General features: G+C 40.9%; 1 protein-coding gene across 1 annotated transcript in view; it reads right to left on the minus strand.

Moving 5' to 3' along the window:
- Positions 1-462: 462 nt before the first annotated feature.
- stim1a (stromal interaction molecule 1a) overlaps positions 463-25,975 on the minus strand; it is a gene marked incomplete at its 3' end in the record, with an annotated part of 31,742 nt that continues 6,229 nt past the window's right edge. Inside the window, exons 3-13 of the mRNA XM_083886700.1 lie at positions 23,857-23,987; positions 20,997-21,111; positions 19,185-19,296; positions 18,639-18,754; positions 14,059-14,236; positions 5,267-5,444; positions 4,970-5,137; positions 4,763-4,863; positions 4,168-4,400; positions 1,369-1,777; positions 463-973 (exon numbers count right to left, since the gene is read on the minus strand). Coding sequence (XP_083742826.1) covers positions 463-973; positions 1,369-1,777; positions 4,168-4,400; positions 4,763-4,863; positions 4,970-5,137; positions 5,267-5,444; positions 14,059-14,236; positions 18,639-18,754; positions 19,185-19,296; positions 20,997-21,111; positions 23,857-23,987 — 2,252 coding nt within the window. The remainder of the gene's footprint in view (positions 974-1,368; positions 1,778-4,167; positions 4,401-4,762; positions 4,864-4,969; positions 5,138-5,266; positions 5,445-14,058; positions 14,237-18,638; positions 18,755-19,184; positions 19,297-20,996; positions 21,112-23,856; positions 23,988-25,975) is intronic.

Consider the following 25,975-nt stretch of genomic DNA (forward strand, 5'->3'; position numbering starts at 1 on the left):
TAGTAATCAAAGAAACATCAAGTGTTGTCTACGCAGGTCGACGACGAGAACCAAGCAAACACTAAGCATTCGCGTTATCAATCAAAACGAAAGAGAAGACATGCAAAAAATGTTATAGATTTTCAGAACAAGGAAAAGAAAAAAAAACAAAAAAAAAACAACTGGGAGACCAGTTTCCCTCCGAGACTGGCACGAGTTTTCCTGCTGAATAAATAATTCTATACATTCCAATATACAAATCTATCCCATTCTCCCACAGATTCAACATTAACGCAGATAAAACGGAACGGCTTCTTGCTCCCACGGTCCAGTTTTCTCACAGTAGGCGTCCTACACCAAGACATACCTACACAAAGATGCATCATTTCACTAAACCCCGGCCCAAACTTCTTCTTCTTTTTTTTTTACTCGAAAACAGATACGGTCTTTTCAGCTTTGATTTGCCTGCAGTTCACGTCGCTCTTATTTCTTCGGTTTCTTAAAGATCTTGAAGGTGTGTTTCTTGCGGCTGGCAGTGGAATCTGTGTCTTCTCCCGTCGAGCCGCTGTCCTCCTCCAGCGGGCTCTTCTTGGACGTCAGCTGCGGGATGCGGCTGTTGCTCTTTGACGCCGCGGGCCCGAGCTGCCCTCCCGTCGGCGACGGCGTGTCGGGTTCAGTGGAGTTGGGGCTGAGGGAGCGGGACGACTCGGTCAGACTGTTGACGTCTCCCAGACTGGGCGACTGTTCCATGCCGTACAACTTCTTCATGAGTAGAGGGCTGTCGGCGGCGAACTCGGCAGGGCTGCCCTCCTGTGTGCGGTTCCCTCCATTGGGGGTGTAAGCGTGCGGCGAGACCGAATCTTCCGAGCGGCCGGAGAGGCCGTACATGAGAGACGAGGGCTTGATTATGTGGCCCTTGGAGCTGTAGGCAGCGAGCCGATCGCCAACTTGAGAGAGGGACAGGGAGGAGTCGGAGTCGGAGCGGTTTAAGTCCCTGTGAGGTAAAAAGAAAACAAAGCACAAGTTAAAAAACAGACAAAATATATATATTTAAAAAAGAGAAAGGCCAATGCATGCTTGGGTTTATCTAGACTATGCCTGCAAAGCCAAGGACACGCTGGGCACAGTCTGGACACTGGAGCTCCACACTTGTTAGTTGAGCAGGCAAAGAGCGGCAGGAACACCGAGGCGGGCGGGGGGGGGGGGGGAGAAGAGGATATGCATAGAATCTGTTATGCTGCATCAGGAGCCATGACGTGAAAGCAAAAAAATGAAAATCTAAAGAAGCATCACAACATGGACTCACAAAGTAGAAAAGATAAATGGGTTTCAATAAGTAAAAGAAAAAATACGCTCATGCGTGTGGAAAGTTGTGGAAAAGACGTGTACCCAAGGCTGTCGCTGCACGAGGAGCGAGCTTTGGAGTCGTCAGTGAAGCTGAAATCGGGAATGGGATCCATGGGCTGGAAAGAACCGTGATATAAATGGGAGGAATGAGAGGCGGTGCTGCCACCCACAGCGCTGGGGAGACAGGAGGAAGAGGAGGACAGGGAGGACAGGGAGTGCGAGTTCGGGTTTGCGGTACAGATGATGGAAGGGTGAGACACAGCTGAGGACAGAGGAGGCATGGGGACATAGTCGATGTGCCCAAAAGACTGGCTACGTGACTGCCTGTGGGGAGCCCTAGATCTGCCCTCTCCCTGCTGCCCTGCCAACAGACAACTCTCTACCAACCTCTGGGAGCCCATGGCCAGCTGGTGGTCAATGTGGCGTTGGCGCAGAGACATCATACTGGGAGCTGTGGGCAGAAAACAACAGCGTTATCAACAACAATCACACAGTGAATGACGGAAAATGGAGGGTAAAGGGTGGAAAGACACTCTGGTGCTCAGAAACATTCGCTCACAACGTCATTCTACTATTGTTACCAGTTTTAATGTCCAGTGTAGAACATGTGGCAAGGGTTTATTCGCAGAAGCTGTGAACTGCTAATGAGTATGTTTGTATTCGTGTACAGTCGTGTACAATTTTCAGAATAAAAATATTTAAGTTTTAGTGACATTCGTAAGGCCATGTTTCTGAGGCTGCTCAAACAGACATTTTGTAGTGACACCTTACAACGCAATAGCTCACTATGCTAACTTTCCGAGAGCGTACTACCCAAGAGCGGACTCCGTGAGAACGTTCAACGTAATGGCACACTACATGACGGCTTAATACTACGTGGGAGTTACCTACATAGTAGTACTACTTTAGCTAGCTAACTAGCTTAACAGAGGGGGTCGTACCTATGTTCCCCACTTTGTGGAAGCCTGGGTGTGGAGGGTTAGGTTAGGGTAGGGTAAGGTAAGGGTAAGGGTAAGGTCCTATGTTCCCCAGGTCCTTTTGGGTGAACAGCAGGGAACATAGGACCCTTTTAGGAACATAGATACGGTCCCTAACAGAGCGTACTATGGGACGGCTAACTACGCATAATATGCCAGAACGTACTACGCTCACAACGCGACGGCACACTACCTTAGAACTTCACTCCTGAGAGCTTAATACATTTCCTATGCAAGAGTTACCAGTAGGGGAGTGCTACCTAAGCGATTTCCATGTTTATTACGTGAGCTCTTATGACGTTTAGCTAACTATGCTAAGAGCATACTATGCAAGAGCTAATTGCGCCCGTTGCTAAATGAGCATTTACTACACTAGAGCTAGCGACACCTACTGCACGAGAGCTTACTACGTTTACTGTACCAAAGTTTACTACGTGTGCACCTAATACGATTACCACGTGAGAGAGTACTACGTTTATAGCTCCATACGCGAGCGCTTACTATGCTAACTCGGTGAGCTAGTGCCACGCCAACTACATGAGCGCAAGAGCTTACAGTTAAGGTGAAAGGATTTGCTGACATAAATCCGATGAGTGTCGGAGTGCTGATTATCCATCACAAGTTCTTACACACTGGACCTTAAATGAGACAAAAACAGGACAACAAAAAGCTCTTTTCTAAGGGGGAAGTGTCCATTAACAACAAACACGAGTGACACAACGTGGTGAAAACAGGGGTGAACTGGGTGGGGACAAGAGTAAGAGGGAGTAAACGTGGCAAGCAAGCAACTGTGGCAGGGTCAGGACTGTTTTCAGGTCAACTCAGTGTGGATTTGGTTTGGCTTGAGTTGGGTCTACCTGCAGCGTTCTGCCAATTAAGATGTATTACAGGTTGATGTGGGTGTAAGACAAGGGACAGGGAGTGACAAGGGATATCAGACTGAACTGGGGCATGAATAAAAGGCCAACCAGGATGTTTCCACAAGTGCTGACAGTCTGAACCGACGGACCACAGGTCACTGGCTCTCCTCTCCAGCTGTCTGGTGCCATCTGCAGTTAGGCCAATGAAACAGCAGTGGGAGCCAAATGCCAGATAGACGGTGTAGGGGGGGGGGAGAAGGGAGTGAGATAGGGAGTGTAATTAATGTTGATTAAAAGACTTACTCACTATTGCAGCTGCAAAAGGACTCTGCAGTGTAACGTTCGCCTGCAATTTTTCAAACCCAAACCTATTAACTGAAAACGTTTGCCTATAACAAGATTGCAACATAGTGTTATGGTCATCCGAATTGTGTCGGTTCTCTCAATTGCGTAATAATGTGTGAGCGAGGAGTGTTTTACGAGAGGATTCCATTGCCAGCTTTGGCATATTTATGTGTGTGGAAGTAAAATGAATTTGGACACTGCCCACTTTTGGGCACCAAAAAAAACAGATTGCAGGACATATTTAAGGACACAACCACTACAAATGGGTGTACTCATGAAGAAATATATTTTTCATGACAGTTCATTTTTCCAGTCTTCAGTCGCCATAATCGACACTTCTTTTTTTGTATCCAAAATGAGAAAAATTAACAAAAAAAGGCATTCAGCTGGAATGGTGTGTCAAAGAACAAGACAATATGATTTCACAAGGTACATATATTACACAGATGTAAAACAACTCTCATTCATAGACACATGTGACCCTCACTGTCCTCCATCACTGGGAAGGACACAGGGTTTAATTCATGGGATTGAAGGAAATAAAGGTCCAAATTCTCATGAGGGCTGATATTTGGATTTCCCCGGCTGGGTCTTGGAGAGTTTAGTGCTTCGTTTGCTAATCCCCACTGAAGGGCCGACAGATTCAGATGAACCCTTACATTGCAGAGTTCCGGGCACGATATCCTCGTCTAAGTCGTCCATGTCGTCGGACATGATGAAGTGCTGCGGTGTCGCTCTGCCGCCGCCCATGAAGGCGGGGTCCAGGTTGAGGGACGAGGCCAGCGAGGGCAGGCCCGGGTTGTTGACGATGGTGAAACCCGTGAGGATCTCGATCTGCTGCCAGCGATGAAGCCTCTCCCGCAACGCAGCCGTGACCTCACCGAGGGCTTGTCTGAAGAGAGGTGAAGTGGACGGGTTATTAGAAATTTTCTTTGATCGTCATTGCCTACAGGATTTGGCATGCATGCTTCTCATTAGCGCAACTTATAGACCTCTAGTGATACCTAGAAAATTCAAAACTATGTTCTGGCTATATGTCCAGGATAAAACATACATAAACCAAATAAAGACATACATACAACAAATACATCATCCATAATAACTTCTTTAACATCATTTACAGTATCTGTGTTACGTCTCTAAATTAACCTGTGAAGACAAACAAACTTACACATCTATGGAGTAAAAACAATAATTATGTTGTTATAAGTGACAAAAGAAGTCTGACAGAAAGTGCAAATTAGAGAGTCTTACTTTGCTGCCAGGATCTTGTGGTCCACGTCATCCAGAGAGGAGCTGTGAGCCACGTGGAAAGTCCCAAAGAGAGTGTTCCTCTTTTTCTTTATCTTCTCTGCCTGTGCAAACATGTCACCAAACATTTTCACTCACTCAGCTGTACCAACACTGTTGCAGCGAGTCCTAAATCATTGAACTCATTTAAAGAAAAAAAAAAATGCTCACCCCTTCTTTGGCGACCAGGAGTTGCCGTTCAGCGTTTTGCTTCTTGATGTTGTAGTACTGCACTTCCACCTCATGGGTGAGCTGTAGCCACTTTTGGAGAGAATCTGGTGGCGACCAGCTGCTGTGAGACTCCAGCTCCTTCTCAGCTTTCTTCAGTGCCATTCGTACCTGAAAACAAATGTCAGACACCTCGGTGACAAAGTGACACGCAAACACAAGCTTTGCAACAGTGGATTTGGATGCACTAGATAATGGACAAACCTATCATTTATGTCACACTGATCTCTTTGAAAGTACCTGTTCCAGCTCTTCTTCTGCATACTTCTGGCGACTCAGTTCGTTCTCTGTGCCCTCCCGCAGCTCTCTCAGCCGCTGGGCCTCCTGCTTGGCCGTGTTGATCTCATCCCTCAGCTTCTGCTCCAGGGTCACCTTCTCCACCTCCACTGTACGGTGCTCTTCCTGGGCGATCTGCAGCCTGAGGACAGGAGAAACAGAGAGAAACTTAGATAAATATGTGGTTTTTTTTTGTTCAGTTTGTGTGCATTAGGAGAGTTAATGGGCAGATATTAAATATACTACATATAAGTAAGTTTGTATTAGTGCGAAATGTGAACTTTAAGCCCATTTTTCTACAGTAGTGGAACATACAGGGCATCCAGAGTGTGTGCTCTGTGTTATTAGGTGGATGCTTGCCATGTAAATGAGAGTGGAAAGAGTTGTGAAACAGCGTTTCTATCCTTTCTGGTGCGCAAAAGCCACCGTCCTTCGGCAAGGCACTATGAACAAGAGCAGACGTGTCCTTGGTTTTTGTTGCAATCTGCATTTTCACCATGAGATGTCAATTAACATGACACACTGAACCTTTTAAATATTAAATTTAAGTAAGAACTTGAATATATTGAAACGTAAATTGTGTAAACACAAAGCTTATTCACAATTTTGTATTTTTTATTGTTTATGCTTTTGGTTTGTGGTCACCACAAAATAACGTAGGCCGCAGTACTTCCATACACAATATGCTAGCAGAAATGCTGGATGTTACAAACCTAAAAATCTCACTACTCCTTTTAAACAATGTCTCCACCTGAGGGGAATAAAAACAAGGGTCTCTGGTGGAGACTGCAGATGAATAAAAGCAGAGAGTAAGTTAATGATAGATGTGGATACTTGTATCCAGAGAGGGATGCAAAACAGATGAACATACAGATGAACATACAGATGAACTTTTTTTAAATGAATTAAATGAATCAGAAATACACTCTATACATTGTTAATGTGGTAAACAACTATTCTAGCTGCAAACGAATATGTATGGAATATGTACATAGGTGTACAGAGGCCCATTTCCAGTGTTCTAATGGTACATTGTGTTTGCTAATCGTGTTAGAAGGCTATTGGATGATTAGAAAACCATTTAAAACCCTTGTGCACTGATGTTAGCACAGCTGAAAACAGATTTGCTGGTTCTTTGACAAAAGTGTAAAATTATTATTTTGAATCATTATTTCATTATTTATGTCTTGACTATTTACTATTGTATATTTTCTATTCATTTAGCAACCCTTTTGATGAATAAAATAAAATAATGTCACCCCAAACTTTTGAACGATAGTGTATATAATGTTTTTATGGTACGTTATTGTAACTTCAATCTCTGTCTCTTGCTGACGAGCTAAAATTTACCAAATGGGTTCAAAGTTCATAAAAATAAAACAGATGGTGGGATGGCTATAAACAGAAGTGCACCCCTGTGTTTCCATATTTCTGGACCTTCTGTGGACAGCCATGGTGTGTAAAAAATATTCGTGTGGAACGCAGGACTTGCATCTGTCGCGCATCGCCGGAAACAATGGCTAACGCATATGACACAAAGGAGCCACGGTCAGCTGCTCGGCAGCTCACGGACAATACACCGACATCAGAGGGAGTGGAGCCCAGAATGCAACAGCTGTCATGTAACTTTAGAAGAGGAGTGAGTACAGTGCAGCACTCTGCGCTCCCATAATACCCAGAACATACATGGTTTGAGCGAGGGATATTTTTAGACTCTCGTCTTAAAACAGTCCACTGTTGTAAAAGAGGTTTGTCACTGATGACATAATCATCTGGGCTTAGCCACACACACACACACCATTTTAATGTAGTGTGCGTGTGTTTGTACAAATTGATTTGTAACCCTAGATGTGAGACTGGGCTCTCAGGTAACACGACTTAAAATGGAAATAATCGCTTACCCAAGCAGCCCCTGATCTATTCCATTAATCACAGAACAAGTCCAAGTATCACAAATCTTTTTAGTCTAGTTTATTTTCTCAAGGTCAGACAGCAATAGCATCTTTCAGTCATTAGAGAGCAGCACCACCTCCTGCCAGGATAAACACAACAGCAGAGGGAGCAGAGAAGGGCAGAGGAATGAAAGTTGATCCAGACATTTAGCTGTGGAAAATGTGGCCGCTAATGCTTTCGACCCTGACCGCTGCCAGTCTATAGCTACGATTTGAAAAAACGCTGGCAGAGCTACAAAGACAAGAAGAAGCCAAGTGATGTTTCACCTGACCTGCACTGCAGGGCTCACCGGACACAGACACATCGTCTCTGCAGACTTTAGAGAGCAGACGTGGAACATTCAATGTTTTTACTCGCGTCTCTTGTCAAAGATGTCGAAATGTGGGTGACTGAGCATCTGAGCCACATCTCCCACCAGTGAGAAAGAGGCAGGGGTCAAACACTGCTGTAAAAGGAGTCCAGGAAATCCAGGCTTTAGTCAAAGTCTCCTCCCACTGTCTCCCAACAGGGAAGACATGACGAGGACAGGCCACTCGACACCACCAGCACAGGATCTGCTTGAAGGTATGGAAAGAGAGCAGCTGGCAGCAGGGATCAGGGAGAAATGTGTGCCCACAGACAGAGGACATAACTCTCGCTCCTTCACCTCCTAAATCATGTACTGTAAGAGACTTTGGTCTTTCCTGGCTTCCAGTCACACTGACCTACAATACGGTTTAACATTAGATCCCCTTCCACAGCCACAGTGTGAGAATTAAGATCTGGTTCCACCCTGTCTCCGCAATTCCCTGCCATTGATATCAGCATGTCTCTCAGACAGTTGCACAGTGGAAAATAAAACAAAGTCTACGGAAGTGTAGCGGAGGAGAGAACAAATAATCTGAGCCGTTTCTCTTGTTTTAACGAGATTGTTTTTTTTCATTTAAACAAGATTGCTTTTTTACCTTGGGTTAATTGATTGTTAAAGAAGCTAAACGCTCTCTGGACATTTTAATGGTAATCGCCTCTCTGTCGAGGGTTTTTAGTGTCTTCAGCAGCCAGATGTAGTCCAAATCACCCAGCTGTGCACGAATTATAGCATTATACTCTAAACATGTGCAGGGATCGATCAGAATAATCAGGTGTGGAGCCGCTCTGTACGTGCTCCAGCTACAAGAGAAATGAACTAATAAAGTGAGAGTTCCTGTTGCAACCGTGAACCTTGAAAACAGAGCATCTATTACTTCAAAATCACCCCGCCCTGATGTCAATATCACACAATAAATCCCTCCCTCCCCCACCAAATACACCACAAACATCAGTTTTCATTGACAATGTAACATTAACAATAGGTTTCTTGAACGCAGCTCATCTAAGCTCAACACACTGCAGGGCCTGCATTATTTTCACTAGCTTTCATGAGAGATTATTAGAGAGCGTATTCGAGTACTTGACAAATGATAAGAGCAAATATTCAAATTAGGGCTGAATCAATTACTATTTGAAAACTATTTTGATAATCGATTCATCAGTTTGAGTGTTAAAATCAAACATGGATAATTTTCTTTGGTTTTCTTGATCCATATAACAAAGAAATCATTGAAAGATATACTTAATAACACATTTTTTATAATTTTTCCTGATATTTTATGGACCAATTTCTCAAGAAAAGAATCAACAGATTAATCCACTTTTAAATTAATTGTTAGTTGCAGCCCTAATCTGAACCGTCACTTCACAAAGTGATGTCACAATTGGAATCCCTCAGGAAAAAAATGCTTCAGCTCTAGGGCGCAAAGAGCATTCGGAACATAACTGGCTGTTCTGATGCAGTCAAGGCTCTCGTTTTGATCAGCGCAGGAGAATCGAGTTTAGCAGAAGAAGAAAGAAATGTCAGCGCGGACTCTAAAGTTGACAGTGGCAGGTGTGTATTCGCAGCTGATCGAAATATAAATCTTCAGTGGGAACATGCAGACAGACCTGGCAGTTTATCAGAGACACTGGTTGATCACGTTGTTCCCGCCAGAGCAGTCGATTACTTTTTTTCGTCGACGTTCAACGCACTTTCCGCTCCCTAACTGTGCTGATTCAACAAAGAACGACCAGGGTACCCACACCCTGGTCGACATCAAATTCAAGAACAGAGTGTCCTGACACAGCTTAAGATGGAAGGGTAAAAAAGCGTCTTCGTCCATGGCGTCCACTTTTATTGATTTGCAGCAAACTCTTATGGTCAAAGTCAGGCAAAAACTTTTAACGTCCTTTGACTTTTTTTTTGTTTTCAAATTCACAAACTTTCAAGGATTGCAAGGACCCATGGGAACCCTGAATGATACATTCATAACAGACACAACAATGTCAAGTGTTACTAAACAGAAAATGTGGTCGAAACTTGGAAACGAGAGTCTCTACCCTGCGTTAACTGTTCATTAAATTATGCCTCATCGTCTCATGTTTCGACCAAACCTGTTTCCCAAAAACCTGACACACAAGAGACTATTGAAAGAAAAAAAAAACACGGAGGTTTCATAAATACAACAGCTTGTATTTATCACAGCAGCTATCCCCCGTTCAAGGTCTCCAATATCAAGCCAGGAATGTTATGCAATAGTCATGTGGCAAACGTCTGTCGAAGGGACTCGGCCTCTCCCCGATTTTCAATCCAAACAAAACATCATATCACCCCAGAGATTTAACACTTTCCACGTTGGCCTCTGTGAGATTTCCTATCGGCTCAACTGCAGGTTCAAATTCAACTTAAAAATTCAATGAACAAACAATCTAAATCTAAAACTAACACTATAAACTCTTTCTTTAGTGTTTTCTGTGTGTTAATTACTTATGTGAACTTAAAGCACATAAAATGGTTTATAAGGGGCAATAAGTAAGAAAGGCATGTATAAAAAGACATGGATGTGGTTTTCACGGTCTGTTCTGAGGCCATTCAGGATGCAAGAATACATTTAACAAACAATAAAAACTAACTGGAAGTCTGTGGGAAAATGAGCTTCAACTTCTCACTTGTTTATAACATCAGTAAACACATTTCCTGGTGAGTTAATGGTTACAATCACTATTTTCAGATCTTTTTTACTCAAACAGGATGGCAATTCCACTTTGGAGGAAACAAATAAAGTACAACAAATATGGGTGAACACCAGTGTGACTGACAGCTGGTATCATCCAATAGATTCTTATGGGTGATGTCATGACCAGTTGCCACTTTCTTCCCCCCCAAAGCACCTCGGAGAAGTAAATCCTCCTTTATATAGACAGAAACATAACTAACCTGTATGACATGAACCTGTTTGAACATCCATGAAAGGAATCAGAGGAGACGGCGCATGTTTAAAACCGCATACCGTGCATTCTTCGAGGAATCACAAGACCAAAAGAAGTCCGATTTATCTCATAAAGTTCAGTTATTATTAGTCACACTCCTCTCAACTGTAATATAGTGTACATTTGGCTAAATTTGGGATGCTTTATAATTCCATGAGACTTAATCTTTGAGGCAGCAACAGCCCGATGATGCCCACCAGGCCAAAACAGACCAGGTGTGAGTTTGAAGTACTGCATGTCAGAACAGAAAGTTTACAAGTCTCACCTCGTCTACTTGTATTTGAAAAATCATGCCTTTGATCACGTCACAAAGCTCACAGTACGATCACCGCTGTGTGAGAGCAGGGGAAGTGAGTGCCCTTTGAGCGGAGGAGGCTGGCATCTCTTCACCATCACAGAATGACATAAAGTTTGTGTTACTGCAGCCAATATTCAGGATACTGTGTACAATTAGTTTAAAAAGAGAAACAGCACGTCAGACAATGGAATAAATGTGATGTTAGCAACAGAAACAAACAAAACTACAGAGGTTATTTCTAAGCTGCTGCTGCTCTGCACTGCTAAATCAGAGTATGCTGTAATTACACAACACAATATATAACATTATTTTGTGCTGTTTTCACTTGAGGATTGTGGATAATGTTGAGTGAATCAAGGCTGGACACTGTCAGGGTGAGAGGTCGGGCAACATTTGCATCCAACAGCATCAAGGAGCTTTATTTTGTTGTGTAAGGAACGAGAAACCTACCGGGGTCTCAGTCTCTGGTACTTACAAGTAAAAAGGGATTGAATAAAACCGAGTAAACTGCTGTTATTTATCGAGTAACAATAAACAACTGCAATATTATAAAAAACAACAGCAGCAACATATTACAATGCTATTTTTTTTTTAAGTGATTCTTGGTACGTGTGGCTGATTTTGTTATTATTTTTAAAGCATCCAATAATATATAACAGTTTAGCAATAACACATTTGCTTACGTTAAAAATTTAAAAACACAACTTATGTTTAGCAATGTTTTTTTAAAGCTATTTTTGTGGAATAACCATGTTACTGTGATGATTTGATTTAGTGGGTTAGTGGGGTAGATAATTAATACCATCAGTTAATAAGCTTTAGCTTCAGCCGACTTAAAAATTGCATATGTTTATTTACATCTTATTTATTTGATTGCATTATTACCCTCTGCCTGGAGGTATGTTTTTCGCCAGCCTTTGTTTGTCTGTCTTTTATAACTCGCTGACAGATTTGTCTCAAATTTTCAGGAAATGGTCTGCAATGGGATCAGGAACAAGTGATTAAATTTTGGGCGTGATCACTATTTTTATCGCTATTTCGTGGGAGCCTGAGCTGCCTTGGCGGAGGACTGCTCTCCGAGTGCCTCTAGTTCATCTTTGTTTTTGTATTTCGTGTTGAACATAAGCCAAAAATAGACATGTAAATACATTAACATTTATGTAAAATGTGTTTTTGTGCATGTATCAAGTTTCTGGGAATCAAAATACACAAATTTAACCTGGGACACCTTGAATCGGCACACGATCATTAATCATCATCATCATCATCGTGAGCTCGACTGTAAATTCGCCACACAACGGCCGCCTTTGTTCACACGTCAGCTCAGCTGGACGTTACGTAGACGTTGTATAAGGAAGTTGGCAGAGTTTAACGTCTGTTTAACGTCAAGTTCCAATGACTCAGACATTTACATTCACTCACCCATACGGATTCTCTGGTTTGTGTCAAGCAAAGTTCAGAGCTGCAGCAGCGTTTGTCTGTTACACAGAGCATGTAGATAAAAAAGAAAGAACTGCTGCTCTGTCTCTTAGAGAAGTCAGGGGCGTGTGAGGGACTTGTCAATGTTGTATTGACAGACAGAAATGTCACTAAAGTTGCTCAACTGGTCTAAATACCTTTGTAATTACTCAAGCAACACAGCAGACCCACTCATATACCACTAATATATAACATTTGTCAATAAAGTTGCTCTAACCTAATATTTAAACTTAATTTCACTCCTCTAACTAAATTAATTTAGACTCATTTGGCTAAAGTTCAGTCCGGGGAATCACCAATCATAACCCAACAGTTTCACTCTAATTTAAAAACTTTGTGGTTTTTGTAGGTGAAGTCCTGTGAATAACGTATGACTATAGAGAAAAGTACCTGAGACACTGAAGCATTCTAAAACACTGGAAGGATTTGCAGCAACTTGCCTCCTTTAAATGACAGCCTGTGCTACATAAAACCATAAAATACACCTTTGTCAAATATGACAACAGGAGAGCCGCTATTTAGAAAACAAGAAAAAGAGGCTTATCATTCAAAGGATATGGTTCATTGATGGTTGATTACCATCTCACTATCAAACTTGCTAATCTGCCAGAGTTATCTTAGTTAACTGAGATTACACTAACACACTTAAGTTCAAACAACTGAATTACTGTGTTAGTACAACTAACACTGGAAGTTGGCAGTTTAAAAGGTGAAAAATGACTGGATTGGAATGATTTCAGTACTGGTATTATATATGGAATAGTCATATTGTGCCATCCGTACAGACAGCTGTATATGTTCAGTTGGAGTTAAGCAAGTCCTCGGACACTCTGAGCAGGCACAGTTGCCACGGGACTTTGAAAAGCCGCGGAAATAATAGAAGACATAGAAGATGATGAAGAAGACAAAGGCGAGAAAACCATGACAAAATGTAGTCCGCAACACTTTTTTAACTAAAAAGGAGACTGAGTTTATGCTCTGTCAGCTCAAAGAATTTAATATTTTAAAGTTGATGGATGATAGAAGACTTGAAATTAGCTAAACTACAACCTGAAAGTGTGCATATTGCCCCCTAGTGTAGCGGAGGCTAAACCTTGCACAAGGGGTGGGAGTATGTCATGATTACGATGCAAGGTCCATGATACCGATAATATCATGATTAAATGATAATCAATCTTTTGCAGGACAACCATATAGTGATACATCAGGTAACTTCCACTCAGTTTCCTCTCATTCATTTGAGCAGCGCCGCCGAGGGGAGACATGGAGTAGTGAAGCATGGCGAGTGAAACTGGCAGGGACTGTTTACTTTAGAGTGCTATCATTTATGTATTAAAATATTGATATTTGCCCTGGCTTACTGCTTATAGTATTGCACAAGGAAATAAGGACGATATATCGCCAAATCGATATTTTGACTCACCCCTAGCTTGCACACGAGGACAACAGTTGTCCTATTTAATGCTGTAGTAACTGTGCATGGATGTCAAAGAAGAAAAAATACCTTGGCTTAAAGTCAATATAAGGAAGTGCAGAAGGTTCCGGGGTGCAAATATATTAAAAGTGAAGACAAAAATATGCTGAGCCCTATTTAATGTTGCATTTCCTGTGGGAAATCCAAGACTAATGGTACTTGTGCACAATACTGTGTGTGTGTGTAGAGTACAATAGCTTGTTGTGTAGAGTGGTGGGGAAAAACTCTCACTTCTGCTGCAGGTCATGCAGACTCTGCTCAGCTCTCTGCAGGCCCTCCAGGTCCTTCATCATCTTCTTCATGTGGTCCTTTGAGTAGCGATTCTGGATGTAGGCAAACCAGCATCCACCCATGCCAATGACTATCGACACAACCAACATGAAGTCCTTCAAGTGGTTATGTCTATTCACTGTGAGGGAAAGACAAAAGAAATGTCATATTTTTATTTTATTTTCAATAATCTTGCTTTGACATAACAGCCAGGAATTCAACTGAAGGACATGAGATAAAGCTGCCTGATCATGAACAAGCTTCACCAGGATGTGGTGTGTGAAGCTTGCACACGAGTGTAGCCTCGTCATTCTGCAAGTGTTTTTTTTTCAGAGTGACACAAATAGACTTGTCAGTCAGAAGCAGAAGTTCCTGGTTGCGGTGAGAGGGGTCTGAAGCAAGAGACCACGATAAAGCCAACTCAACACAGCCATTTTCACTCTGCTTAACCAAAGTAGACCATGCACACTGAACAAAAACAAACAGTGGCAACTATAACATTTTAGTTCTACAATGGGCATATTGTAAATAATTCACAGCTGCGAGAAAGCGGGTATTCTACATGTAAGAAGTCTCAGATAAGTTAAACACCAAGGCTAGCTTTTGATTAAACCCAGAGGTCTGAGTTTAATAAAGTCCATTTCATAAGTCAGGAGATAACTGCCATGCAGCGACTGACACAAACGCTGCAAGCTTCACAGTGAGGCAAGTTTCTGCAAAACCTGCAAATGGGTGAGCGGGAAAGGGGTTGTCAAAAAACCTGACGTCTACTTCCTGGAGTGAGACAAAAAGGAAGTAAAATTAGGCAATAGAGGCAAGTTTGTCTCACATCAGAATCACATCAGAATGACATGCCAACTTAAACGCAGAGACCTCCACCAAGTCTTAAACATCTGCGTTTTACATTTTCATACATCAACACTGCAAGTTCTAGCTGCTGCTGTGTAGGAACATGTGTGGGGCCAAAGAAATCATACTGGTACTTGCATTTAGCTCATAAGTCCCGTGGTGGGAACTCACCTAGTTCCCGGTTAAGTCCCCAGTTCCTGTGGTGAAAATGCACTTAAGTTTTGTGCATTTGTGGCGTGTGTGGCTGTGCTAAAAGATCTTACAGGAGGCCGGTGTGTAAATTCATGTGGACTTGCTTATACAGTCAAGAACAAACACAGGTTCATCAGGAGTGAAGCAGCTCAGAGCAGCTGTTCCTGCTATTGTTTCATAATAACAAACCAGACCTGGCAAACATAAAAAGTAAAAACAGGGCACTAAAACACTGCTCCTTTCTCTAACACACTCTAATGACTCAGTATAATATCACAATTACACTGCAGCTACATCTGAATCTGATTGGCAGGTATGTGCAGTTTACAATTACCTAAATATAGGTCACAGTATTTAAGTGAAAAGCATATTTGCCTTAATTCTGCATTCGGACTCTGTGCAGGAGCTTAAAATAAATTGAATTGTTTTAAACGGAGAATGGGTATTTGTAGGAAAATACTATACAAACATTCAATGGTATTCATGGTGTTCATACCATTGAATTGTTTAGTTAATGGAGCAGCTAATGAGATGCATTCAAAGAACCTGGTAAGTTTCATCACTTCTGGGGAACATATTGTGTGTCGAGTTTGGAGGAGCAGCTTCAAGATGCATTCAAGAAGTCTCGTAAAATTTCACTAACTAATCAAAGATAGGCCACAAGGTTAGGTCGTCATTGGAGTAATATAGATTTGTTTTCATAACTGCAGTACTTATCTTTCAATATTTTAAGAATAGTCACAGTAACTGACTGACTTCATATAATCAAGCCAATAATTGAATACTCATGCACCAACATACCATACCCTTTTCCAATGTGCATGTTTACATAAAGAGGCAATCAATTGGACTGAAAAGAAAAAAACAATCATTATATGATGACATGATTCTCTTAAACTATGCACAGTCCTTCTCCTGATTCTAGTTACTGCTCTTACCACACGGTCTATCTAAAAAAGGAAACACATTTTTGCCTTGTAATTTGTTCCGCCTCCTGCCTTTCAAGAAAACCAAGAGACCATGAAGTGACATTTAATTAACCAGGAAAACTGAGAGCGCAGAGCCCAACTGAGCTCGGGTCAATCATTACACAACTGTCCACTGGATGAGGGTCAAACCATTGTGAGACATGTCTTAAAATCCTGCTGCTGTTCACGGTGGGTCAGTCTGACTAATTGTAGGGCTCACTGGCTTTGAGAGGCTGTCAAATCCAGACAACCCTCACTGATGTCTCTTTTTTTTTGGGATGGAACTAACAAAACACCCATGATGACAGATGTCAGACACAGACCACTACACACCGTTCTGCTGTGTACTCTATTTTCAGAGCAAATGTTTCCTTAAAAGGGATAATGTCGCAGATGAAATTGTTTCGGCCCACGTTTTATTTATGAAAAATAAATGGCATTGGATATAAAGCACTGCCAGGGGGTATGGGAGGTGTCAAAAATCACCAATTTGTGATCTAACGAGAAAAAGGAAGAAAAAAAAACCCAACAAAAACAACAACCTGGAACAGATAACAATCTGTGATACCAGAGAACCAGAGAGTGGTTTGTCTCAGCACGCAGAAGGGAGTGTCTGGAATACACAGCAGTGTCAGCTCACTTCCTCAGTCCTTGAAACCAATACACGTGGTAACAAGATCTCCCACTGATACATATGTATAATGTGGGTCGACAAAACATAATGAATAAGTCAGTGAGTAAAGCTGTGTTCCATGGAAATTCAAAGCAACCTCAACTACACCAACATGGGATTCCAAGATGCCGCCATTCAGACGCGTACATTTTGTTTCACAGTAAATTAGTCGTACACATAGTACGGTTTGATTTTTAACTGTAGACATGTTGCTACTAGAAGTGTGCGTCGCAAATCTCTCCTAAACGGCTATGAAAAAGCAATTATCGGGGAAATAAATTGGGTAAAACGTATCATTTTAAAACTGTGCTTTAACCATTCACCACCAGCTGATGCAACCGAGCACAAATGCAAAACGTATGCATCACAACGTCATTAAGTTGAGTCCCCTGTAACTTTACATTCAATACACCTGAACTAATAAACTGGTTAAACGTCACACATCGTAAATGTATGCATTAGCTCGTAAACTTACCACACTACCACCTGGAAAACTGAGAAAACATGAAGCTCATCACAAGCTCTGTTGCTATTATTTTCACTGCAAAGGATTTCCAGTGAAATCCAATTTGTATGCATGTATTTCATAAATGCCAATGGAAGTAAATACAACTTAGAATATTAATGATAAACCTTTAAATACAAAAGGTACATTGCACTTGGAATCTTTTCCAAAGTGGATTCTCACCCTTTGTTGCTACAGTGTTTGTGTACGCAAAAACAAACAATGGCTATCACTGGCTAGCCTGGGTTAGCCTGGTGTGCTGATGAAAGATGCAATTGGCAGATGACAGGGTGAGGTAACTTTGCTCAATTAAGCTGTTGATGTTTACCGCTTGTGTTGTTCCAGTTCCAAAGTATCAGGGTGAAGTGCAGGTGGAGTTTACCAAAGAGGTGACATGTCGAAAAACATCTAATTTTACAGGGTTCTTGCCCTTTTACCAAATTAAAAATTTCGGATTTTTCAAAACAGAAAAGTAGTTTATACTTGTGTGCCTACTTTCTTGTTGAGATTGTACCTGTTATGTTGAGTAGAAAAAGTACATTTCAAAGAATGATGTGAATGGCCTCACAAATGTTTTGATAGGATGTTACTCCAGCACATTTATGTGACCAAAATTTTGTTTAATACACATTTTAAAATGCTTTTGTGCAGACTCTACTATGGGCTAAACATTTTCCCAGACTTTAAGGCCTGGAAAACAGTGTTTTAAAATGTTGCTTTGAACACCTGCACAAGCACTCTGACTTTAGAGGGACAGCGATGATTTCCATCAGAAAATATAAATGTTTTAAATAAATTGATGGATAAACTATTTCATTCCTTGAAAAAGGAATACCTTATTCTGAATCTCCTTTCTTCCATGTTGGCTGAATTTCACTGAGAGTTTTTGAGCAATTTGATTTTTTTTTTTAATGAGTCACACAACACTTGCCCTGAAGGGTTTCAGTCATCTCCATAGCAACCAGCTACACACTGTCTTCCAGAGGACTCTACCCAAATGGTTTATTATTCTGTCCGCTTGTTTGTTTATATCTACTGTGTATCTGTGCTGCTGCTTGTTGGTTTGTTTGTATGGTGGAAAACAAAGTAGAGGTGGTCAATGTGAGGTTTGAAACAATCGAGAGAGCAACATGGAGAAGACGTTGTGGTCCGATAAAATATGTAACATATTTTTGGTCAATTAGTATTGGAGGGAAATCTCACACTCTAGATAAATCAGACATAATCAGACTGAATCCAGTCTTGTCTCTACTCAGGGTTGGGGAGAGTCTGGAACAAATCATTGATGTTGCATGAATGAGAGTATAAGGCAGAGCTCCATCAGGAACTAAATAAAAAGAGTAAGATCACGTACTCAGAGGTGCTCCGAACAGAACAGTGTCCAAGGATTTGAGCTGCAACTTCTGCACGTGGCTACGATCCAAAATCTTCAGAATAGACAGAGTCAGAGTGCCGTTTTTAATGGCAAGCCTGAAAGAGAACAGACATCCATTCAGTCAGTCAGTCATTTTTGTAAGAACAAGGAAGTAAGAGTGAATGTTGTGATGTATTTTGGGTCATATGCAACATAATATTCTACACCAGTGTTTCGCAAACTTGGAAAAAATGTGGACTCACTTTTTAAAAATGCTAATTGTGACTCAAGAGCTAGAAATAAACTCACCTCAAAAAGGCAGTTCAACGGGTTGTGATCCAATTTTAAGCTAGTGCAACAAAATCCCATCAAGTCATTTGTGCTAATGGTTTTCTGCACACTACTACACAGAAAACCTCAAGGCTCAAGCGTTCCATTTTTATTTCTAAGCAAATCTTCAGTACAAATCAAGCACAAATGTATCTGTGGCCAATGCTGAGGTAGATTGACGGATTTCACACTTGTATATCATGAAAAGTCACTGACCTTGGCATGGCACTGCCATTAAAGCTCATCTTGCGAAAAGCTTCCACATATTGTGGCAGTTCCACGTAGGTGATGAGCCACTCCACCACCTCATCCACTGTCCAGTTGTACACTGAAGGGAGAAAAAAAAAACAGCCAAGCAACAATGAGTGTATGGTTAGAGAGCTCACTTCCATCTCTGACCCTGATTAACAATGTTCATATCAACAGCAAATGTGTTTTTTTGTAAAACTGAAAGATTTTTAAGCCATTTTACTTGATTGTTGAACCTAAACAGGTACAAAATATAATGTATTGAGGAAAAGCAGTTGATTTAATTGATTGTGTGTTTAACTTCTTATTGAGAACTGAAGCAAATCTAGAACTGAGAATTCCTAGAATCCTACAAACGTCAACATAGCAGTGACAGGACTGAAAGATAGCAATGCTACAAATTCAACCATGGGTAGCAATCCACCAATGAATAACCGAAGAAGAAAGTTCTTCACCACAGCGGAAGACATTGGGGATTTCTGTGTCATCGACACCAGGTAATAAGTGATGTCAATCAAATATTTGAGCTGCTGTGTCGTAATATTGGCTCTGTCAGCCAATACTATCAGACCAACACAGGGGCAAAAGGTCTTCATCATTTAAAATCTGCTGAATGACCCGGTTTTTGAGCAATAGAATCTGCTGTTGCCTCCGTCTGTCTTGACATAAAACCAATCACTTCCTGTGTGCAGTGCGGGAATATCTAAAGACAACGCAAGCCCTAAACAACACTATACTATGAGACACTGTGTGGAGATTCATGTGGCGCTGATAGGCTCAATCAGCACTGTGTAGACTCAGTTGACAATAGTTTGAATGAAGCAGAGTTTTGTTTATATTTTTTTTTTTTTTTTAAAAGGCACACACTACACAGCTTTCAGAAAAAAGGTTGCATCTAGGGATGTTTGCTGGGGTATTTTTTCCAGCACACAAACAGTCATTTAAAGTAGGTGATCATTGGGTAAGAGGACTGTCATCATTTCCTTTGAGAGCAAATGTGATGGTTTTGGGGTTTTTTCTTTGTGGTAACGAGGGAACGACAAGACAAGGTTACCGTAGTGACAGTGCTGGTTACATCTCTCCTGAGTAAATAACCTCACGTGCCTAGATTAGCAATTTTTGATAGGTCATGATGATATAATGTACATTCGTGCACATCCATATCCTGAAAGTTTTACCAGGTATCCTATGGAATAGCAAACACCGGCTTGTCAACAGTAATAAGCTCTTGACACAGAGTAAATCGTGTGTGTTTTCTGTGTTAAGCTGTTGCTCAAACGAAAAAACCCCGATGTGGTAAACCCTCCACAGACTGAGCGAGTTGGCACAATGAGAAAACAATGATCGAAAGGCAACCAAAGGAAAAGGGTGTGAAAGACCACGAGTGCCAGATACAGCAGCGTATGTGATAAGTGCTCTCGAGGCATACACACAGTAGGAAAGCAGAACAGATTGGTACAAGGTGGTGAGAACCCTGTGCTGACAGACTCGATGGTGTCTGCTCTGCCACTGGCAGGAACTGATAAGTATGCCGTGCTTTGCTCGACATGGCATCTTATCAACGGTTTAGCTCCTTTGTAGGGCAAGTGATAAGGTCAAGCAGGGGGGGTCATGACTGACCACCAGAGAAGTCACCACTGAGAAGTGCATAGCTGATTTAGCTTTAATAACAGTCAGTAGTAATAGAATGTAACAATTCATAAAACAGGACTCACTGTCTGCAACACAGACACATGACTGAAGAGATGATTTGAAAGGAAAAAAGCCTTAAAGCTGTACCTTCAGAGCCTTTCCACGCATTCCAAAGGTCCTCCACACTGATGAGCTGGTCATCCCCGTGGAAAGTGTTATGCTTGGCCTTTGGGTCATGGTAGTTTAGATCTTCTCTCAGGAACTGCGGTGTGACAAGGACATTTCAGCGGTTATAAAGAGTCTGTATGACACTGAACTGCATTTCAGTTCATTTTGGTTAACTTGGTCTGTGCAAATGTAGGAATAGTTCAATGCCACTTTTTCTTTTCAGATATAAATGTTGATATCACTAACATAATCTAGACCACACACACACACACAGCATTATTTATTTTAAATTTCACCTGCTTTGGTACAAATCTGGTCAAATTGCAGTACTTTTACATATTTACATATCTAATCCACTTGCTCTCAAGCTGAGACAACAGGGATACACATGGATGAACATATGAAGTGAAGTGAAAGTAAGATCAAAGAGTGCATTGATGCTTTGTTGCTGACTTTTTTTCCACTGAAACTTAAACTGTGATTTTTTTTTAAGTATAATTTGCTTCCCCATCTCATTGTTACAGACTCTTCACAGATATAAACCAACCACACAGGTGTTTTTGACTTGGTCTCTTTCACTTTTACAGCACCAGCATGCGTGTAACAACTTGTTGACGTTAGTATTCGTCCAAAGGAGTTTTTTTGGACATCATACATTCTTTCCATAGTTTAACAAGCTTTCAACCTGAGCAGGTGTAAACAGTCAGTGTAATCACGTGAGTGTGAGGGTGGACTTTGCTTTTGAAGGGGGAGACTTCCTCAAAAATATGAGAACCTTTTCACAAAGGCCTTTGCCACCAGAAACAGAACTTTACTTACACAATCTTTTTCTTTTTTTAATTCATATGTTTTTCATAAACAGAGCATCATTTAAAAAATTTCTTTATACACCCAATACAACTCTAAATACTCGAACACTGTCACAGAAAAACAGAACAAAAACAGAGAAGACAACAAAGACGGCACAATAGGACAGGTGGGCCTTTGATACCATTTCCCCAATGTTATGTATTGCTTGCATGTAAAAAAACTCGAGGATGATACATTTATTTAAAACTGCATTTGAGGGCTCCAAAAATGCAGTTTTTTTCATTATTAATACAAGATTTCTGATTGTTCTAGCTTCTTAAATGTGAATATTTTCTTGGTTTCTTTGCTCCACATAACAAAGAAATCATTAAAATTGAATCATTATGGTTTGTGAACAAAACAAGACTTTCGAGAACATAATTTCCAGCTTTGACAAACACTGATCAACGTTTAACATTTTCTGACATTCTATGGACCAAACGATTCATCGATTAATCGAGAAAATAATCGACCGATTAATCGATTACGAAAATAATCATTTGTTGCAGCTCTACTTGTTGTCATGTATACAGGACTCAAACTAACAACTAAAAGGGACCGAGTATATCACAAGGCCCCTGCCCCCTGAAACCAAAACCTTTAAAATGTATGAAATTTCTACATACACCAGACACCACTGCACATTAAATTGACACAGTGTGCTGCTCTAGATTCCGTTCCTGCCCCCACTGCCACTGGAGTAGCAGTCGTCAAGTACGAGTCACCAAGGACCCACACTGTACATCACCCACTATGTTGTAGGCTAATTCCATTCAAACTAACAATAACCAAAAAAAAAAAAAAAAAAGAAATAGACAACACAAAATCTTGCCCTCCTACAAGAGAGAACTCACGCAACATGTGTGGAAGACAACATTTGGTCATGACGTCTTTCCAAGTTGAACAATTTGTGTGGTAGGATTTCACGACAGGAATGAGTTGGTCTGAGATGCAGATGGAGGAGATCACACTACTGAAATAAATGATGAATCGATTGATAAATGAATCAAGAGCTATCCATATGTCATCCAGATCATTGGTCTGGAAAGGTCTATCCAATACATTTTGATCCACGTCCGCTGATCACGTGTCTCCGAAGTGGGAAGTGACAAAACCTGTTAGACTACAGTATGGCATTAGGCTATTTTTGTATTTTTTTGGACTGATAAAGTGAATTAATCAATTAGGTTATTTATCGGTAGTTGCACCTCTACTGTATAAACTGTATAACTGGATCTGTATAATGTGATTAAGGCCTACAGATCATTCTTAAAAGCTGGGGGGGATACACATTGATCTTTGCTGTACAGAAACCAACAATCCACTTTATTCTCTGTATAATGGCAGGAAACGGGACTCCTGTATTGACATGGTCTTGATTACATTTCTTGGATCAAAGCCACTTCAGATATGAGTGTTCCCTGTATATAATTTGATTCTTTGCCTTCGGGCTATTTGCATGCCAAGTGCCTCTGCTAAAAGCAGAGAGAAGGCTGCAGCCATGACGCTGCTGTCTTTGGTGTGGTCTCAACCACATGCCACTGAGTGGAGTTTAGACGACAGCACAGGTCGAAAGCTGGACTACAGCCCATATCGTTTAAAGAAATCGCTAATTCAAGCAACAGACGCGACTTTTGGTAAGCACAATACAGCGGTTTGCACTGTGTACGAAAAGACAAGCACCTGCCATTAGTTTTCAAGCATTTAAAAAAAAACAACGCAAACGTCATGCGTCAACATCAGTTAGTCCACCACAAATTTGCCAGTTGTGGTGGAGCCCATTTAGACCAAATCCAGCTTTACTCTGAGTGAGTTGGAAACAAGCAGGGCTATGATTCACTTGCCATCTTGGCAGCAAAAGCGATGACTAGTCCGATGACAAACGATTTACAAGGATGATTCTTGTAAGCCTCCTCTGACCACCTCGCTGACTGCAAACCAATAGAGCACTGGGATCGTGCTGATGCTGAATTTCTAGGCTGGTACTTACGCCATCCGTCTCTGCCACGTCCACATTGCCGTTGGCGTCATCGTCCATCTGCTTGTGGATACTACGGATAGCCTCGAAGCTGAGGAGTGCGTTCGCATCCTTGCACAGTGAGTCATCGATGCGACAGAAATCTGGTGAGGAAAAACAGAATCATACGACGAGGGTGTCAAGAAAGGTTTGAAACTCATGGCTCAACACACAATGGTCAGTATTATCCACACTGCATTAAAACAGAATCTTCTTCCATTTTTGTTGGACCTAGTGATTGCACAATATAGGATATATATCATCGCTTGTCGTGATAAAAACCACTTACAACGGTGAAAAATAAATGGAGAAAAACGGCTATATTTCCCGTGAGTGACTTAAAAATCCTGTCTAACTCAACAGCATACAGTCCTTGTGATTTATTCACTAAAAATATGCATCCTATTTTTTCCAGTCGTCGCAACAATATTGTGAATTACATTATTTTGGTTATTTTGGACGGGGTAATCGTGACGGAAAATGTTTATATCGTCGGATATATTATTATATCACACAAAGCACAACAACCACAACATCATCTGCTCCAACAACCACTGTGACAAGTAAGATTTTTAAATAATTTAATTTAAAGAAAAAAATACAATCTAGTTAATCTAGTTATAATGTACGTTGTTTCCTTTTTAATTCCTATGGATTTACAGCTCTGGAAACAAACAATTTAAATAAAGTTGTAGTGTTAGTTCAATGCTACAATAACTCCGTTATTGTCCACTAATCATGTGATGGCTACAAAGGTTCACAGCTTTTGACCTTCTGGGCTTCTTGTTGAAAGGTCAAGAGTCAAAGTCCTCTGTCTGGATTGCATTGCCCATAGTCTCTCTCACTCTCTCACTAAGATTACTGAACTGGCGGCAAGTTTACTTTAGGTCTTTCACTCAATGATGGAATGTTATCAAGAGGTGAGACACCTTGACTATCAGGACTACGGGTCAATCGATGGAAGATAGTGGATTTTTGAAGGCCGATAGTTGGACGCATGAATACTGATTAATCGGCAGGTAGCCACATAACCCCCATTCTCAAGAGAAAGAAAATAAACTAACTTTATTTTAGTACTCAATCAATCTGTAGATCATATGCTTGATTAATCAAGCATTTCTTTGGTCTGTCAGAAATTGGTATTGATTGGTGTTTCCAAAACCCTGTTTTGTTCACAAACCAAGATGTTTGTTACATGTTTATTCTTTTTAAAAATAAACCAATGAAACCAGAAAATATTGAAATTTAAGAAGCTGAAAAATCAGAATCTTGTTTAAATTGTAAAAATAAAAAAATTAAATAATAACAATAATAAAAAAAAAACTCTACAACGGAAAAATTGATGTTGATGATTCATTTAATAATCAATTAAATAAATCCATAGCCATGGAGCCGTCAACCAGTGTCAGATCCAGGATCCAGCGACACCAATTATTAATTAAGATGCCAGTAAATCAAATTAAATGATTTAACAGTCTGAATATCTGAATAATAGCAAACAGGTTCTAATAACTTAATTATTAAAGTGCTAGGGCTCTGTGACTATTTTTAGCCAATTCAGATATAATCATTATAATTATGCGATTAAGCAATCTGCGACTTATCTAGTACACGTCGCCTGCCCTCGGTGTTCCCCTCTCCTTCCTGAGGGATAACACATCCTCTGTCACAGATCACAGATAATGTTGCCGCTCCCAATCAGAGGAAACCTTGTATGTCATGTTTTGCAGACGCTCCGAGGAGCTTTGTGAAAGGCCATGGCAGCCCAAGGTTTACTGGGGTAACTCACAAATTATTCAGTTTTTTGAGTTCCTTGTTATGTGAAGCAAAGAAACCAGAAAGTATTGACACTTTAGAAACTGAAAGATCAGAGAACTTTTGACAAACGATTGACAAGACAGCCAAAAATAGTTGACGATTTATTTAGTAATCAATCAATTGTTTCAGTCCAACTGCAATTTCTTATAATTTATCACGATACAAGCAACAAATAACAATTGCATGGGTGGGAATTGCGAGAGATACCACTATATTTATTATTTAAGTCACAATATATGATATTGTCACGTTTCAAAAGCAATATAAGGCCACA

Source organism: Microchirus variegatus, assembly GCF_963457635.1.
Source record: "Microchirus variegatus genome assembly, chromosome: 3".
NCBI classification, from domain to species: domain Eukaryota; kingdom Metazoa; phylum Chordata; class Actinopteri; order Pleuronectiformes; family Soleidae; genus Microchirus; species Microchirus variegatus.